Source organism: Antechinus flavipes, chromosome 2 (genome assembly GCF_016432865.1).
Source record: "Antechinus flavipes isolate AdamAnt ecotype Samford, QLD, Australia chromosome 2, AdamAnt_v2, whole genome shotgun sequence".
Classification (NCBI taxonomy): Eukaryota; Metazoa; Chordata; class Mammalia; order Dasyuromorphia; family Dasyuridae; genus Antechinus; species Antechinus flavipes.
Window position 1 is genome coordinate 403,192,849 of NC_067399.1, and position 18,440 is coordinate 403,211,288.

Consider the following 18,440-nt stretch of genomic DNA (forward strand, 5'->3'; position numbering starts at 1 on the left):
GAGAAGAAAAACAAAAACATTTTCCACACAGAAGTAGCTCGGTAACCAGCCATGACCCAGGCTTCCCCGAGGGAGGCTCAGCCCCATTGAATATCTGACCTAAAAGCTTTGAAAAAGAACTCCAAGCAACACAAAAAGAGTCTTAGAAAGAGCAACAGCGGAAATATCTGAATGTATCAGCCAACTTTTGTTTATTGAGCACCTACTATGTACCCAGGACTAGGTATGACCTTCATGGGTCGTAAGAAGAGTAAGACATTGACCCTTTCCTTGAGAAGCTTAGTCTGCGAGGAAACATGTGCAAGGAAATAAGTGCAAGGATTACTGGACTTAAAATCCAAAGACCTGGATTTATTCCTTACTATGGCACTTAGTGGGTTGGTCTGCATACAGATCTTCTAAAATAGAGGCTACTCCTCTAAAAAGACATATATTTTTTTTAAATTTAAAGATATATTTGAAAAATTCAGCCTGCATAAAGACGAGCCAGCTATAGGACAGAGAAGACATTTGTAGGATCATCATAGATTTAGAAATGAAAGAAAAACTTTAAAGTCATCTAGTCAAACCCCTTCATTTTACAAATGAAAGAAGTGAGCCCTAGAGAGGGCAAGGTAGTGGTCATAGATCATTCATGGCTCTTGGTAGAGTCAAAGATTCAACCCCAAGTCAATTGATTCTATAGCCAGGGTTATTCATATATTCTGTCACACAGCTTGAGTTTTTAACATCTCGAAGACTTATATCCTCTTCCTTAATATAGAAATAAACTAGGTATGAGAATTGTACCTGTGCTTTTACTGATATAAAAACATCCCTGGTGAAGAAAGACATTCTACTAATTCAAGTGAGCACTTTCTCAGCAATTTATAATCTTAGAGAATTGCTTAGGGGCACTGAGAGGTTAATTGACTTTCCCAGGATCATACAGCCAGTCTGTGTCAGAGATAGAACTGGAACCCACATTTTTCTGCTTCCAAATCCAGTTCTCTATCAATAATGCCATGCTGGGAATAAACAAATTTTTTTCCACCTAATTCATAGGAAGCTTATGATATAGAATATGACAGGTGGACACATGAAGGCTTTAGACAGTCAGTGCCCCAGGAATTCAGAAAAGAATAAGGTCAGTGGGGTATTAGGGCAAAAGTGCAATGCTTTCAGAAAGAAGTAGAACCTGAGCAAGGGCTGTAAAGGATGAATAAATTTGGATCACCAGCCAGGAAGGATTATGGGATCCCATACACTTGGGAGGACTAGGGTGGGAGATGGAAGTTAAAGATTCCTCAATGAACCTTCATGTTCTTTTAGAATATTTTTCCCTTTCTCTTTCTCCTCAATTCTCTATCCCAGGGTTGTCAGTTCTACAGAAAGTCCTAGATACTGCTGCTGAGAAGAATTGGCAAGTGACAGCTGTCAACATCTTGACAACAACAGAGGAAGGCTATCGGATGCTATTTCAAGATCTAGGGAAGAAGAAGGACCGACTGGTGGTGGTGGACTGTGAATCAGAGCGCCTGAATGCCATTCTGGGCCAGGTAACTTTCTGGCAGTAACATACTGGCATAGGAAATCTGGCTGATGGAGACTGGTCTGGCAGAGGATAAGGTGGGGGAAAGGAGAAAAATTAAACAGGAAGTCAGAAGATAGTATTGTCTGTCCTTAGTATTTACCAGTAAGAAAGAACATGGAAAATATCTCTATTGCTATACAGTAATAGCCTAAGAAGGTAATATAATATGTACTGGAATTAGAAGTCAGAAGAAACTTGGGTTTCACTCCGGTCCTGATACTAACTGTGATTCTAAGCAAATATTTTGACTTCTCTAAGTCTTAGCTTCTTTAGCCATAAAATTGGGATAACAATATTTCACAGGGTAATATCTTCATAGGATTTCTATGAGGAAAGTTCTTTGTAAAGCCTTGAAGAACTATAGAAATTATTATTATTATTTCTACTACTATATCTGCCAGGAAGTGATTATTAGCATAACATATGGGTATTTTAAATCTGTGAGCTACGGGCTTTGCCAGAGCTGTAAAACCCTCCAAATACTAAAAAGATTCCAAAATGCTGACATCATCTTTCCAGAAGGGTCAAAAGAATATGATGAGCTGATATGATTAACATCTAGGGATGTTTGCTTGTGGTACAGCACCATATTGTTCCAACTATTGGCTGTCCTTGAATATAAACCTCCTCTCTAAAATTAGAACTCATGGGAAAGAAAAAGATAAAGTTATATGCAGAAAAAGGAATATGGAAATTATTTCCTTGCTAGTTTCCTTCATGTGAGAATTTCAGGGGTTTCAAAACACAAATATTTATCAAGTACTCTGTTCAAAATTCTGATATGTGATAGACAAGATAAAAGTTTAGTTAAGGCACCAATGTTATCCTCATGCAGTTTGCATACCAATATGGAAATAGACACATAAATGTAGTACAAAAAAAACATGTATATATGAGAGTTGCAAACCTAATGTTTCATGAGACTCACCAAAGGGGTGGGTGGATGTCTCACCCACTTGGAAAAAGTAAGGCTTCTTGGAAGAAATTATGTATAATTTAAACTTTAAAAGGTCAGGTTGGAGTTCATCCAGCAGAGAAGGAGGAAATAAGGCATTCTCAGCAACAATAAGAATAAGAAAAAAAAGTCAAGAAAGCTCAGATTGTATGCAGAGGAAAACATGTGGTCAGCATGGCTAAAATGAGTAGAGTTCATGGAGAACAGCAAAATGAGATAAATTAGGGTAGGGGCATGTTTGAGAGATTTTGAATGATAGACTAAGGATTTTGACCCCGGGAAATCATTACAGAGAAGTAGAATAATAATAATATTTTTAGGAAGATAAGTCTGAACATGTATAAAAGATGAATTAAGGTATAAGGAAGTATAGGACTGGAAAGATGTTAGGATGCTATTGTATTTAGTCTAGTAAGAATATTAAACTCTACATTTTTAGGAATAAGTCAAATAATAGGTACAGGAAGGGAAGCTAGTTGTCTCAGTGAGCTTTGAGACAATTAGTGACTTGTCGTGGGATGTGACTCATAGGTGTCTCAGGCTCTAACTCCCAGCATAGAGAGCTGAGTTCCAGCTATGGAGCAATTTGGTTGTCATGACAATATCTGAAACCTTAAAGATAGGAGGCACATAGGTATTTCACAGTTTAAGAAAGAGGTACCCAGATCCAAGAGTTTTGAATGTTGAAGGGGAAAGTAAGTTGTTCAATCCATGAAGTGCATTAGCTAGATTGAAGACCCTATATAATAACAACAACAAAACAATTCCTCACTACCACAACCCCCCAATCTCCACACAAAAGAGTTAATGGGGGGGGGGGGAAGGTATCATAAATAAAGTATTAATTCTTGCCAGAAGTTCATCCATATAACCTCCTGGAGCATAGAATGTCAGAAAGGACCACAGATGATAGAATGTTAGACCTGGAAGGCAGATATAGAATATAAAATGTGAGAGCTGAAAGGGACTTTAGAAACCAAGTACTGTCCCTCTCTCCAAATGACACCTTGAGTCTGAAAACCTGCAAGACAGCTTTCCTTTCTCCTGGTTCATGTTTCTGAGGAAAGACTAGATTTCATGATCCATCATAAGCAAATTGTGCCTTGAACTAAGGGTTATAATGACCTCAACTTATGTGCTCATTAACCAAAATACTATGACACTCTGTTCTTCAAACTCCCAAGGGACCACAAAACAGGCCTATTGCTAGGAGAAATAAATGTTTGATGGAGCTTATTTAGGTTGATAAATAATGCATCTTTATAAAAATCAATTAGCAAAAAATATATTTTACAGAGATTTCTAAGCAATGTTATTTAACCAATTGGGACCATTTTAAAAGGAGTGAGCATGGAAGGAGTAATGGTCCAATTCAGAAGATTGAGAACTGACACAAATAGTTGTGTGTGGCCTCATGTAAATTACTTCTCCTCTCTGCAATGCAATTTTATCATCCTTTAAATGGTGATAACAATATGTAAACTATTTATTTAAACTATTGCTTTTCCAAGTGAAATTCTATTTTTCCTATTAATAACCATTTTTTCTTTCTTGCTACCTCCCCAAATATGCTAGGAAAAAAACAGAAAACCCTACTAATAAATATTCATATTCAAGCAAAACAAATTCTCACAATGGTCATATCCAAAAATGGGTCTCTTTGTGAATAAGTAAATGCTTTCTAAATTGTAAATATCAAGCATATTGTTTTTGTCCTCTTTCAGATTTGTTAACCACCCTCAATCCTATTGAGCCTGAGTGTTTATGTCAGCTGTGCCAACTCAGTGCTACTTACAGACTGCAGGAGTTTAAAGATTTCTGTATTTCCAGGTGCCAGGCTCCCCTCAGGAATTAATGCAAACAGACCATTCTGGGCATCATATTCTACTAAGGCAGAAACAATCAATAGTTTTCATTGTATGGTAAAAAGAATCCATGCTATAGGTTCTTCTCTCTCCACATCTACAACTGTGTGATCTTAAGCATTGTTCTTTCATCTTCTTTATCTCTAAAATAAAGATATTGAATTAAAATCCTAGACACATTCTACTTCAGAACTTCAGATCCTGTGCAGTCCATGGCCATAGGTCTTTCCTGCCCTTATAGTACAATAAAGTATGCGAGTAAAGAAAAGGATCTTAGACATCTAGTCTGATTCATATCATTTTATATGGAAAGAAACTGAAGCCAAAGGAAGAGAATAGGTTTTCACTTGAGTTTCATTTTTTTTATTATAGCTTTTTATTTACAAGATATATGCATGGGTAATTTTTCAGCACTGACAATTGCAAAACCTTTTGTTCCAACTTTTCCCCTCCTTCCTCCCACTCCCTCCCCCAGATGGCAGGTTGACCAATACATGTTAAATATATTAAAGTATAAGTTAAATATAATATATGTATACATGTCCAAACAGTTATTTTGCTGTACAAAAAGAATTGGACTTTGAAATAGTGTACAATTAGCCTGTGAAAGAAATCAAAAATGCAGGTGGCCAAAAATCGAGGAATTGGGAATTCTCTGTAGTGGTTCATAGTCATCTCCCAGAGTTCTTTCCCTGGGTGTAGCTGGTTCAATTCATTACTGCTCTATTAGAAGTGATCTGGTTCATTTCATTGTTGAAGAGGGCCACGTCCATCAGGATTGCTTATCATATAGTATTGTTGTTGAAGTATATAATGACCTCCTGGTCCTGTTCATTTCACTCAGCATCAGTTCATAGAAGTCTCTCCAGGCCTCTCTGAAATCATCCTACTGGTCATTTCTTATAGAACAATAATATTCCATAATATTTATATACCACAATTTATTCAGCCATTTTCTAGTTGATGGGTATCCACTCTTCACTTGAGTTTCAAAGCAACTCATTCTCACAGGTAATCTCTAATGCTCTCTTCTGATTTCTGATTTTTTGGTGATAAGAAAAGAATTCATAATCACAGTTCTTCCTTTCCCAAATTTTCTACTCTGAGCCCCAGATTCTCAGTTTCCAGGAATGTTTTGTACTAAGAAGAGTGCTTGGAACATAGTAGGTACTTAGGAAATGCTTATTAATGCACTGATAGTAAGGTTTTTTTTTTCATTTTTTTGTTTCACAAATGTGTACTAGAAAGTAATGAGAAAGTAATGATTCTATTTTAGAGCCATTAGTTATATCAATGGCAATAGTCTTGAGAGGATGGGAATAGGTTGGAAAGGAAGCCAGGCTTCTAGTTTCAGATCCACCATATTATTTGACAATTCATTTTCTTTCTCTGTGACTCAGTTTTTCATTGTTCAATCTTGTCTGACCTTCATGACACTGTGAACCATACTGTCCATGGAATTTTCTTGTCAAAGGATACTGGAGTGGTTAACCATTTCCTTCTCTGGTGGATTAAGACAAACAGAATTAAATGATTTGTGCAGAATCACATAGCTAGTCTGAGGCCAGATTTGAACTCCAGTTTTCCTAAATCTAAGCCCAGCAGTTAACCATCTAGCTGCCTCAGTTTGTTCACCTATAAAATGAAGATTGGAATATATGATCTAATTTTTATCCACCAGTATTCTTAGAGTGTTTTCAGCATGAATATTGTGTTCTCTGCTTTGACATCCTAGCTTAGAAAAGCAGTATGTTCAGATGAAGTGCTAATCATGGTGATTATAGGAAGCTAATGGAGGCCATAATGAAAACATCGTAATAAGCATCTCAGAGAACCATTATTGTCCTTGTTCATTCTCCACAGCTAGATGGCTTGGCAAAGATCATCTTCTGGACATGGGAAAGAGAAAAACCAATACCAAAATCTGCCACAAAAGCTCACGTGGCTGGTTTAGGCTGCTACTCTGTAAAAATTGTAAGTGTAATCTCATGAATATGTCAGTAGCTGGGATCTTATGAGCCTCTTCCTAGTTTGGAAAGAACCAAGCCTGCCATCTATTTCTAATTCTGATGCCTAATTCATCATGACCATGAGTTTAGACTATTTCTCTAGGCATCACTTTTCTTTTCAATAAAATGTGACCATCATGCCCTAGAAGTTCACAGAGCTATTATTATATAAATTGCAATGATAATAATAGTTAATATTTACAAACCATGTCAAAGTTTAGAAAGTATTTTATATGGCATGTATTGTCACATGACAAGATAGATAGAAAATAAAGTGATAACCTGACTTCTGTTTTACTCAGTGTGCTGAAAAAAAAAAAAAACAAGCAAATTGTATCAATTGCTAAAAGTCAAATCTTTGTTTTATGGGGGTGTTTGTTTTGGGAGTGTTAGGATCTAACCATTTTTCTGGACCTTCTTTTATCGTGTGATTTTAAAAGCTTAGATTTCTAAGCACTTTAAAACATTTCCCATTCATTATCTCATTAGATACTTATAACTTCATGAATAGTCAGGATGGGAATAATTATCCTCATTTTACAGATGGGAAAACAGAGACTCGGAACAGTTAATGGATTTGCCCAAGGTTGTAGAACCTCAGAGTCAAAAAGGACTTTAGAAGTCTCCTAGTCCAAGTTCTTTCATTTTAGAGATGAAGCAAATGAATCCCCAAGAAAAGGTCAGAGCAAATCATTGGTTTAGACTACATAATAACCCAAATCTCCTGCCTGTGGTTTTCCAACATTTTCAATTTCACCACTAGAATCAGGGTTGAGAAGCTAAGTGAGGGATAAAGAAAATGGACCTGAGTTCCAATGGTCTTGTGATGGAGAAAGCCATGTGTTCTCAGAGAGAGGACTGTGGGAAATAAGTGTGGATCACAGTTCTTTTTGTTGTTTGCTTAAATTTGTTTTTTTTCTCATTTTTTTTCCTTTTTGATTTCATTTTTCTTGTGCAGCATAATTATTGTGGAAAATTGTATAGAAGAATTGCAAATGTTTAACATATTGGATTACTTGATGTCTAGAGGAAAAGGTGGGGAAAATGGAGAGAGAAAAAATTTGGAATGCAAGGTTTTGAAAGGGTAAATGTTGAAAACTATGCATGTGTTGAAAATAAGAAGCTTTTAAAAAATTTTAAATGAAAAGGGTTAACACTAATCAACAAGAAAGAAGGAAGGAAAAGGAAGGAAGGAAGGAAGTAGAAAAAAGAGGGAAGGAAGGAAGGAAGGAAAAAAAGGAGAGGAAAGGAGGGAGGGAGGAAGGGAGGGAGGGAAGGAAGGAAGGAAGGAAGGAAGGAAGGAAGGAAGGAAGGAAGGAAGGAAGGAAGGAAGGAAGGAAGGAAGGAAGGAAGGAAGGAAGGAAGGAAGGAAGGAAGGAAGGAAGGAAAGGAGGACAGGCCTGACTGTAGGGGAGATTTCACACTGAGAAATATACTGCTTCACACTGAGCATATTTTTATTTGACTCCTTTGTGTTTACTGGAAGGTTTATAATGAATCTATCTCAGTATCGAAAGTGCATCAAACCATGTGACAACAAGATGAAGAAGTTATGAGGAATTATCCATAAAATTCATCCCAGTAGGTTTGGAATTCCTGGGGCTAGAATTTCAGTGCCTTAACCTCCATTTCAGAAAATCCATTGTTTGCTCCTGCATTTAATTACTCCCCCTATAAAAATGTGTGAATTGCTATTCACATACATCTAGTTAAGTAGATGTCTGAATATAGATTTTAATAACCCTGGAAATTTATTCAGTTATAAGAAAAGTTCAAGCGTGTCTCACAGTCATTTGTATTTTCTTGGTAGTCTTGGTGAGATAAGCAGTGGATTAACTTTATTACCCCATTTTGTAAAGGAGAGTGTGGAAGAACCAGAGCAGATTTTACCCTAGTCACACATAGCTAAAACCAGGACTTACTGGTTTCCTCAGTGAGGGCTGGTCCTCTAATACAGGTGCTCCCTGTTGAATATTATAGCTGCTACTGAGAATCTTGGAGTAATATCTAGCCAATGTAGTACAGTGAAAACAGTTTTTTTTCTAGTGTGTCTTCATACAAATTACAGAACATTTCCCTTACAAAAAATCCTGTGAGCTAAATAACTGTGATCAATCCCCTTTTTATCAAGGAGCAATGAGGAAAAAGCTTAGGTTCCTAAAGAAGTGACTTGTTCTCCAGATTTACCATTAAAATAAAGGGCAGAATTAAGACAATATTGAAGTTGAAAGGGACCTTAGAAGTTACCTAAATCAGAAATTATGTAATCCAAACTCAAATAGAAATGAAGTCTGCATATTGATTTAGAAAACCACAACTTAACTTTATTTATGTAGTATTGTATTTTTAATTATGTTATTAAGCATTTTTTAGTTACTATTTAGTCTGGTTCTCTGCTATACCAAGGAATTTTGTGGGAAGCTAGTTTCATACTCCTAGTTCAACCTCCTCATTTTACAGTGGCAAAAACTGAGCCTCAGAGAGGTGAATCTATTTGCTCATGGTCACATCAGTACAAGGATATGCTGATAAATGTTTAATAATCAGCTTCCAGGAGGAAAATGCATATATAACATACTTTAAAGATTAATTTGTACAGCTCAAATTTTCTGAATTACTTTATTAAGTCTAGAAAATCAGCAAAACAACAAATTAATTTCTAATTTGAGGAATATTTTTAAAATGTAAATGCTCACACTGAAAATTTAATAATCAACTCCTGTAAACTAGTACAGAAATCTCTGTCACATCCTGAATAGTTTAACTGGGAAAATTGGGAGGATTCTCAGAAGCCACTTAATCTGATGATTAACTCTACAGGAATCCCCTTAAAATGTTTCCAATGCTAGCTAAATAGTCATCTAGCCTTCACTTGAAGATCTCTAGTGAGAGGCAACTTCTCCATATGTTCTGTTATGGATAATTTTCACTGTTAGAAAAGTTATTCCTTACATCAAACTGAAATCTTCTGTGACTCCCAGAGATAATTCTTCAATGACTCTTACTCCTGATTCTTCTAGATATGGCTATGAAAAATTCTAACCTTTCTTCTACATACCAGCTTTCTGAACATTAGAAGATAGCTAACATGTTCTCTGACATGATTCTTTCCATAGGCTAAAAGTACCCCGCTTCCTCAACATTATCTTCACTCATTCACCATCCTGTTTACTCTTCTCCAGATACTTTCCAACTTGTCAAAGTCCTTCCCACTATGTGATTCCTAGATCTAAGCACAATTCTGGTCTGACAAGGTATTTGGAACCTTATTCTTCTCTTAATAAAACTTAAAATGTCATTAGCTTTTTCAATGTCCATGTTGCACTATGGACTCATATGAAACTTAAAATGTGCTACTTAAAAAACACAACAATAACAACAACAACAACAAAAAAAAAAAACAGTTGGGCCCTTCTTTTACAGAAAGCATTGTAATGAGTGAGAGAGCCAGGATACAAAACTAGAATGATCATCTCCAAGCTTAGTGTTCTTTCAATCCCATGTTTTAATCTTCCTTTAAATCTGAAGATCTAGCCAGGCCAACATTGCCATCATTTTCAAATCTGATCTTTCACAAGCCAGTTCTTCTCTTTCTCCATTTCCAAATGTTCAAAATTAGGAAATTTGGTCCAGATGGAGGTATCTTATGTCTCTTCTATCTCTAAGTTTCTATGATTATATGACTATATAATTTCTTAACAAAATTAAATTGGGCATTTGTATTTCAAAGTTACAGTTAGATCAAATAATATCCTTCCTGTCAAGATATTCAGCAAAAAATCCCTACCTGCCTGTCTTAGTTACCTCATCTTTAATAACAACTGCCCTACTTAGCTCAGGGGCTTTTGATGATGATCCTGTGATGCCCTGGAAATGAAAGTTTTACTGAGTATGAAGCCTGATACTAATACAAGATGTTATCCTAAGTCATCAGCACTAGACAGCTCCTTGAAAATCACCTACTTAAAAGGACAAAATGCCATAGCAGATAATGCTGAACTTACAAATCTAGGGTCCCTTCTTGTAATAGTGTCATGTACATTTCAGTTATGTCCAGCTCTTTGTGACCCCATTTGGGGTTTTCTTAGCAAAGATTCTGGAGGGATTTGCCATTTCTTTCTCCAACTTATCTTGTGGATGAAGAAACTGACAGTCTCTACAATTAATTAGATCCCCTCATAAACAAATACTGTCAAGCAAAGTAAATAAATTTGTTGGTCACATATAAAAATTCATTCCTCACTTTGTTAGAGTTCATCATCTTTTTGGCACCAGATGTGGAAGCATGCTTCATCATCAGTCCTTTTAAGTTATGCTTAGAGATTTCATTGATTAGAGTTTCTGATGTTTGTCAATATAATTTTTCTTTACATTATGGTGATTGTCCCGATTCTGCTTGTTTTGCTTTGCTTTGCATCCCTTTAAAAGCTTTCCATGTTTCATATTCTTCATTTGTTGTAGAATAATATTTCATTATGTTCATTTCCTACAAATTGTTCAACCATTCCCTCATTTATGGGCACCCATTTTCCTCTCAGTTCTTGGTTACCTTCAAAATTCCTGTTATTAATACTTTTTTTATACATAGGACTTTTTGTCTTTGATCTCTATGTAACATATACTTTCTATTGGTATCATTGGCTCAAACAGTACATATCAATTAGTTAAAAATACTTATTTAGGAAATTAAGTGTATCGGGTACTATACTAATCCAATAATAGACACAGACTAGCGTGTAACCACCTTTTGTGACTGCTATAGAGTGAAGATGAAAGCCATAGGCATAAATAAGATCAATTGACATAGCAGTCATGGTGTTTGAAAAAACAATCAACAAAAATGTTAATGATGTCAAGGAATAGAATAGAGAGGAACACTTTGATCCAGTTATTGTATCCAGTAAGAAGGGAGTCCTATATCCCAAGTAGATTAAAGAAAGAAGAAAAGATTGTTATGTACAAAAAGTTATAATAACACTTTGTATGATAGCAAAGAACTAAAAACTTAAGGAGGAGGGTGTCCTCATTAATTGAAAAATGGCTGAATAAATTATAATATATAAATATAATTAAATACTATTATGTCATAAGGAATGGCAAAAGAGAGACAGTTTCAAAGGAACCTTGGGATATTTTCATAAACTGAGGAATAGTTAAGTGTACAGAACGAGGAGTATAGAATAACCAGGAGTTATAGAATAACAAGACTATAAAAATATTTTTAATTAAGAACTCTGATCAGTGCAATTTACAACTAGGATTCCAAAGGATTTGTGATGAAAAAAGCTACCCATCTCCTGACATAGAGATAATAAATTCAAAGTGAAGAATGAGACATACATTTTGGATGTGGCCAATGTGAGAATCTGTCTTGCTTGAGTATGCATACTTTTACAAAACTTTTGTTTTTCTTTTTTTTTTTCATTGTGGAGGCAAGGAGAGAAAAAAGAAATAAAAGTTTGTTAGATTTTCTTAAATAATTAAATAAAAGAAAGAAGGAAAAGTAACTTGGAATTTGATAAATGGCAGCAGAAGTATCTCCATTGTATGATACAGTCTGTGAGAGTGAACTACAAAGGTGACAAGTGATAATGGCAGAAGGAGTATATGAAAATATTTACAGTGAGCAAGGAGTATGCTGACTTTCTTTCTGAACAGCTTCATCAGTAAGGAAAGTATATTTAAAAGCCAGAAGAGATTTAGAAGCCATATAGTGCAAACCCCTAATTTTACAGATATAGAAACTGAAAACCATGGAGGTTAAATGACTTGCCAAAGAATACTCAGGTAATATTTGTCAGAGATGAGATGTGAAACCAAGTTCACTGGGGATATGAAAAAGAAACAACTAATACTCAAAACAGTGGAAAAGGAAGAGGTCTCTTCAGGAAGAAATCAAATTTCTGTGAGCATTTGAAGATAGAAAGATCATGACCTGATAATCTCTAGAGTAAAAGAGAATTTGTTAATAATAAAGCAATGGTTCCAGGAGGTATGGGGGGAAATGGAGGGAAAAGAAGGGTAAAGGATGTTGGAGAATTCAAATAGGCTGGGATGAAAATAAGAGCAAAGGTGAGAAGGAGAAAGGAGCTTTTGTTTAAGCAGTGGGTGACTCATATTCACAGGGGTTAGGGTAACAGAAAGTAATTGGCATGCCATAATACAGGAAAAGTACAAAGGATGGAGCTGCATGTAGATTAAATTAACTGCAAACCCCAAATTGGAAAGCTGGTGTGAAAATGTCTCTATCAATGGGTTCTCCTAGTGGAGCCCCCTCGGTTGATTGGGCCAGGAGACAGAGGGTTTTTTATAGTGAAGGAGGCTTCTAATCCTGGGCACCATATGCCAGAGATATCTACGTCATTCTACATTTCTCTACCACCGTCCTTTTGGAAGATCAGGGCCTAGACAGCAGCAGTGAACAATCAGGCCCAAAAAATGATCTAACTCGTTCTCTTCAACTCTCACTGTCATTTTGTTTTCTGTTTGTGCCTTTTCTCTTTAAGCCTTTAATTCTGAAGTGTTCTTCCTGCCAGCTGTACGTGTTCAAATGTTACCTACCATTCAAGGCCAAATATAAGTGCCTCCTTTCCCAGGCAGCCTTTCCTGACTTATTTTTCCATCTTCCAGATTTGAAGTTACAAGCAAAACTGAGCACGTTGTCAAGCATGGTGCTTCAGGAAAAAATAATAGAATGAAAATTCTCCAAGGTTCTTCCCAAATCTGAGATTCTGAGATTAAATATAGGGATGGATGGATGGAGGGTGGATGTGCAAATAAAGCAAATAGTAATTGGAAAAAAAGAAATAAGACAGACATGGTGTAGCATACCTGTTATCCCTGCTTCTAAGGAAGCTGTCTGGTGAACTGTTTGAGCTCAGGCAATCCGAGCTAGTTACGAACCCATTCAAGCATGCAGATTAAGTCTAGCACCAATGTAGTAAGCCCCAAGGACTGCAGAGCTAGGAGGCTGCCTAAGTAGGTAAAATTGACTCATATCAGTAACAATGCAGGCCATAGCATCCATGCTGATTAATAGAAGAATCAAACCTATGAGTAGGGACTACACTTCCACCCTGGATAAGATAGGGAAATTGAGAGGGAGACACACACACACACACACACACACACACACACACACACACACATATACACAAAGAGACAAACAGTCGGAGACACACAGAGAGAGACAGAAACAGACAGAGACAGGGGGGAAAAGGAGAGAATAGGGAAGGAAAGAGAAAAGAAAAGAAGGGAATTAAAGAAAGCACCTAAGCCTAGTCTTGAAAGATAGGATTTAAATAGGTTCAGAGGATCCTAGAGATAGAAAAATGAATTAAGACACAGACCTTGCCTTCTAGGATCTTGGAAGAAAAAAAAATAATGTGATTAAAGTTAACTAAAAATACAAGAGGTGGAAGGTCTGTTCTAGGTGCTAAAGAGGTAATGTAGGCAATAAGTACTGTAGAATTCAAAAAAAAGAGAATTCATATAAGGCAAAGCCACTGTTGCCTAAAGTGGTAGGAAAAATAACCGTATTGAGTCAGGATAATTGTCATACAAAAATGCTGGCTTTTTCTGACCTGTTTCTGTTTTGTTACTATCACAGATCATAAAAATGGAAAAGAATGGCATTGGCTACCACTACATCCTGGCAAACCTGGTAAGTTGGAAACCTTTGGGTTATATATACCATAAGTGACTTGTCTTCTTTCTGTGTGTCTAAATGAATTGCAATTCCCTTCCTTTTCAGTACCATCTCTGATTGTGGTCCTACTCTGTGGGCCCTTTAAACAAACAATAGCCTTTGAGAAGGATGTGACAAGCAACCTTACAAATGCAGCTTTTGTTTCCCAAATCTTTCTCCAAAAGAGTGAGCTGGGGGTGTTCATTAACCATCTCAGTTCCAGACTCCAATCCTGTACCAGATCATCTTCTCTTCTCCTTCTATATTACTTCATTTGATGATCTCTTCAGCTTCTATAGATTTAATTACAATCTCTATGCTGATGATTCTCAAATATATCTACTTATCCCAGACATTCTGCTGACCTCCCATCTTTACTTGACTTTCAGATATCTTGAATTGGATGTCAAATAGGCATCTTAAAGTTGAAATGTCCAAAACAGAATTCCTTATGTTTCCCCCTAAACTTACCCCTCCCTTCCTACTTTCTCTGTTGATGTAGAGGGCAACACCATCCTCTCAGTCCCTTGGGTTCACAAGCTAGAAGTAATCTTGGACTCTTCACTATTTTTCATCCCCTATATCCAAGCTGTTGCTTAGGATTGTCAGCTTCATCTTTGAAACATCTCTCAAATATGTCTCTTTCACCTTGGATACTGCCACCACTCTAGTGCAGGCTCACATCACCCCACACCTGGACTATTGTAATAGCATGCTTGTTGGGTGTATCTGCCTCAAGTTTCTTCCCACTCCAGTCCATCCTCCACTCAGCCAACAAAGTCATTTTCCTAAAGTGCAGCTCTCCTTCTCCACAATAAATTCCAATAACTTTCTATTTCATCCAGGTTCAAATAGAAATATAATATGTAGTAAATATATATAATTATTAATACTATAATAATTGATTATTATAATGTATGTTATAAAATAAATATAAAATGTTCCAATTGGCATTCAAATTCCTTCATAAACTAAACTTTGTAGCTTTCTTACACCTCATTCCCTGCTACCATACTCTTTGATCCAGGGACATAACCTCCTAGCTATTTCACAAAGAGGACACTTTATCTCTCACCTCAAGGCTTTATTCTAGTAGTCCCACAGACATGAAATGCTCACCTTCTTCCATTCTGACTATTGGCCTCCATGGTTTCCTTCAAGCCCCAACTAAAATCCCACTTTCTACAGGAAACCTTCCCTAACTCTTCCTAATTTCAGTGCCTTTCCTGTATTATTTTCTATTCATTCCACATAGCTTACTTTGTATATGTGTGTTTATATGTCACACACCCTCAATTAAGTTGTAAGCTCCCTGAAGTTAGGGACTATCTTTTGCCTTTTACACTTACTAGCCTCTTAATAATTGTTTATTGATTGATTAATAGCCACAAACATATCAGAAGAGATGAAATAAGATAATATTTGTGCTTAGCTCTGTGCCTGATACATGTTGTTGTTGAGTAAAGATTTAATAAGAGCTTATTGATTTGAAGTGAAAAAGAAGGATGGCTATGATAACAGAGAAAAGACAGGCAAATAAGGGTCAAGTACAACAGAATCCCAGAGTCAGGATAGTAGTGGTTGCTTAGGAAATTTCAGCCAATGATCTGATGCCTTTGGGAAGTTGAGACCCTTAGTAGGGTCTCAACCCAGGCCAATTTCTTACAAAAACAGCCCATTTTTCCACTTTGGTAACAAACCCTAGTAAGAACTGGATAGAAATCACTAATCAATTATAATCAGTAAGAAAACTAAAATCAATGGGCCATGAGGTGGAAAACGCCACAGCTGTGGCTTATAGCCCCTGAGAAGAGCACTATCTCTCCCATACCAGCATTGCCTGAAGTCAGCAAATAAAATGAAGAAAATCAAGGTTTATTTGCTGGTTCCCATTATATTCTTGTAGCAGAGATGATTTCCTTAGAGGAAAAAGAAAGAGAGTCAAGTGGAACTTTGTCAGGGTAGAGCAATGCGACTGATTTTTCTTCTTTGTCTTGGTTTACATTCCATGGATTGTGTTATGTGTCCCTGGGAAAGTATTGTGTCCTGGACCATGTAACTAACAGAGCTTCCCAGAGCCTTGAGCACAGAGAACACAGGATTTAGCAACAACAAACAGACATCTCATTGTTTGGAAAGCCTGCATTTTGACAGAATCATCTGAGAATTTTCCTTCTTGTGTCTCAGGGTATGAAACCTTAGCAATCAGAGGTTATGGAACTCTGAGAGTAGCTTCCTAAGGAGCACTAAACTATCCAATGCTATCTCATCAAGAGCATCTCAAATTTGGATGTGGATAGTAGGTTAGAGCCAGTCAGCTCAAACCAGCTCCTGAGACACACTTAATATTTTTTTTTTTGGGGGGGGGGGGTGGCAAAGCAATTGGGGTTAAATGATTTGCCCAGATTCACACAACAGTAAGTTTTAAGTATCTGAGGCTGGTTCTAAATTCAGGTCTTCCTTACTCTGGCTAGCATTCTATCCCCTGCACCATCCACCCTGATAAATTTTCAACATGAGCATTTACACTTCAGAATTCAGCAAATGATACAAATCAGGGCTTGATTTTTTTTTTGTTATTGTCTAAATTTAGGAAAATTTCCTAAATTTTAGGAAAGAAAGTGGAGGAAAGATGAATAATGCTTATTTAACTTTAAAGTGCCTTGCATGACTTTTTTTTTCTTTTTTGGAAAGCCAATTGTTAAACATTTATCAGCATATCCCTGAGAGATATGCAGCAGGTAGTACACCAGTGTGTGGAACTTAACATTTACAGCAACAGATAAGCCTATAAGCAACGTTACAGCATCTGTAACAAGAAATGAACAGGGAGGGCTAATGCTCATTAAGAATCAGCCCCTCACTCTGCAGCAGCACAATGAATATTGAATTTTAGAGGTTTAATCCCAAGAGAGAAAGGGGTGATGGTTTTCTCAGTATACAGAAGTAGCTGATGTTATGATGTGTTTTGTTTTTCTTTATTAAAACTTTTTTTATTTTTAAAACATATGCATGGACAATTTTTCAACATTGACCCTTGCAAAATCTTGTTTTCCAATTTTTTCTCCCCTTTCTCCCAGCTCCTCTCCAAGACAGCAAACAATCCAATATATTTTAAATGTGGTGAAAAAAAATGTTAAATACAATATATACTTAGAAATTTACATAATTATCTTGCTGCACAAAAAATATCAGATCAAAAAGGAAAAAATGAGAAAGAAAATAAAATTCAAGCAAACAAGAAGAGTGAAAATGCAATATTGTAATCCACACTTAGTTTCCACAGGTCTCTCTTGGGGTTGACTCTCTTCATCACAAGATCATTGGAACTGACCTGGAGTTATCTCATTGTTGCAAAGAAGCATGTCCATCATAATTGATCATCATATAATCTTTTTGTTGTCATGTACAATGATCTCCTAGTTCTGCTCATTTCATTTTGTATCAGTTCACATGAGTCTCTCCGGGTCTCTCTGAAATCATGCTGCTCATTATTTCTTATGGAACAATAATATTCCATAACATTCGTATACCATAACTTATTCAGCCATTCTCTAATTGATGGGCATCCATTCAGTTTCCAGTTTCTTGCCACTACAAAAAGGGCTGCCACAAACATTTTTACACATGTGGGTCCCTTTCCCTCCTTTAAAATCTCTTTGGCATATAAGTCCAGTAGAGATTCTGTTGGATCAAAGGGTATGCACATTTTGATAGCCCTTTGGACATAGTTTCAAATTGCTCTCCAGAATGGTTGGATCCATTCACAATTTCACCAACAATGTATCAGTGTCCCAGTATTCCCACATGCTCTCTAACATTTATCATTATATTTTCCTGTCATCTTAGCCAATCCGAGAGGTATATAGTGGTACCTCAGAGTAGTCTTAATTTTCATTTCTCTGATCGTGATTTAGTGCACTTTTTCATATGACTAGAAATGGTTTCAATTTCTTCATCTGAAAATCATCTGTTCATATCCTTTGACCATTTATCAACTGGGGAATGGCTTGAATTCTTATAAATTTGATTCAATTCTCTATATATTTTTAAAATGAGGCCTTTATCAGAACCTTTGAATGTAAAAATGTTTTCCCAGTTTATATATATATATATAATGTTTCTTCCCTTCTAATTTTGTCTTCATTAGTCTTGTTTGTACAAAAACTTTTTAACTTAACATAATCAAAATTATCGATTTTGTGTTCAATAATGAACTCTACTTCTTTTTTGGCCGCAAATTTCTTCCTTCTCCACAGATCTGAGAGATAAATTGTCCTTTGTTCTCCTAATTTGCTTATAATATCACTATGTCTAAATCATGACATTTTGACCTTATTTTAGTATACAG

General features: G+C 36.2%; 1 protein-coding gene across 3 annotated transcripts in view; it reads left to right on the plus strand.

The window, feature by feature from the left end:
- Nucleotides 1-18,440, plus strand: part of GRIA1 (glutamate ionotropic receptor AMPA type subunit 1) — a 338,127-nt gene that overhangs the window by 156,040 nt on the left and 163,647 nt on the right. For all 3 annotated transcript variants that reach the window (XR_007950778.1, XM_051978756.1, XM_051978755.1), the window contains exons 4-5: nt 1,354-1,538; nt 14,012-14,065. Coding sequence is in view for 2 of the 3 variants with exons in the window: in XM_051978756.1 (XP_051834716.1) it covers nt 1,354-1,538; nt 14,012-14,065 (239 nt within the window). In the remaining variant the exon portion in view is untranslated. The remainder of the gene's footprint in view (nt 1-1,353; nt 1,539-14,011; nt 14,066-18,440) is intronic.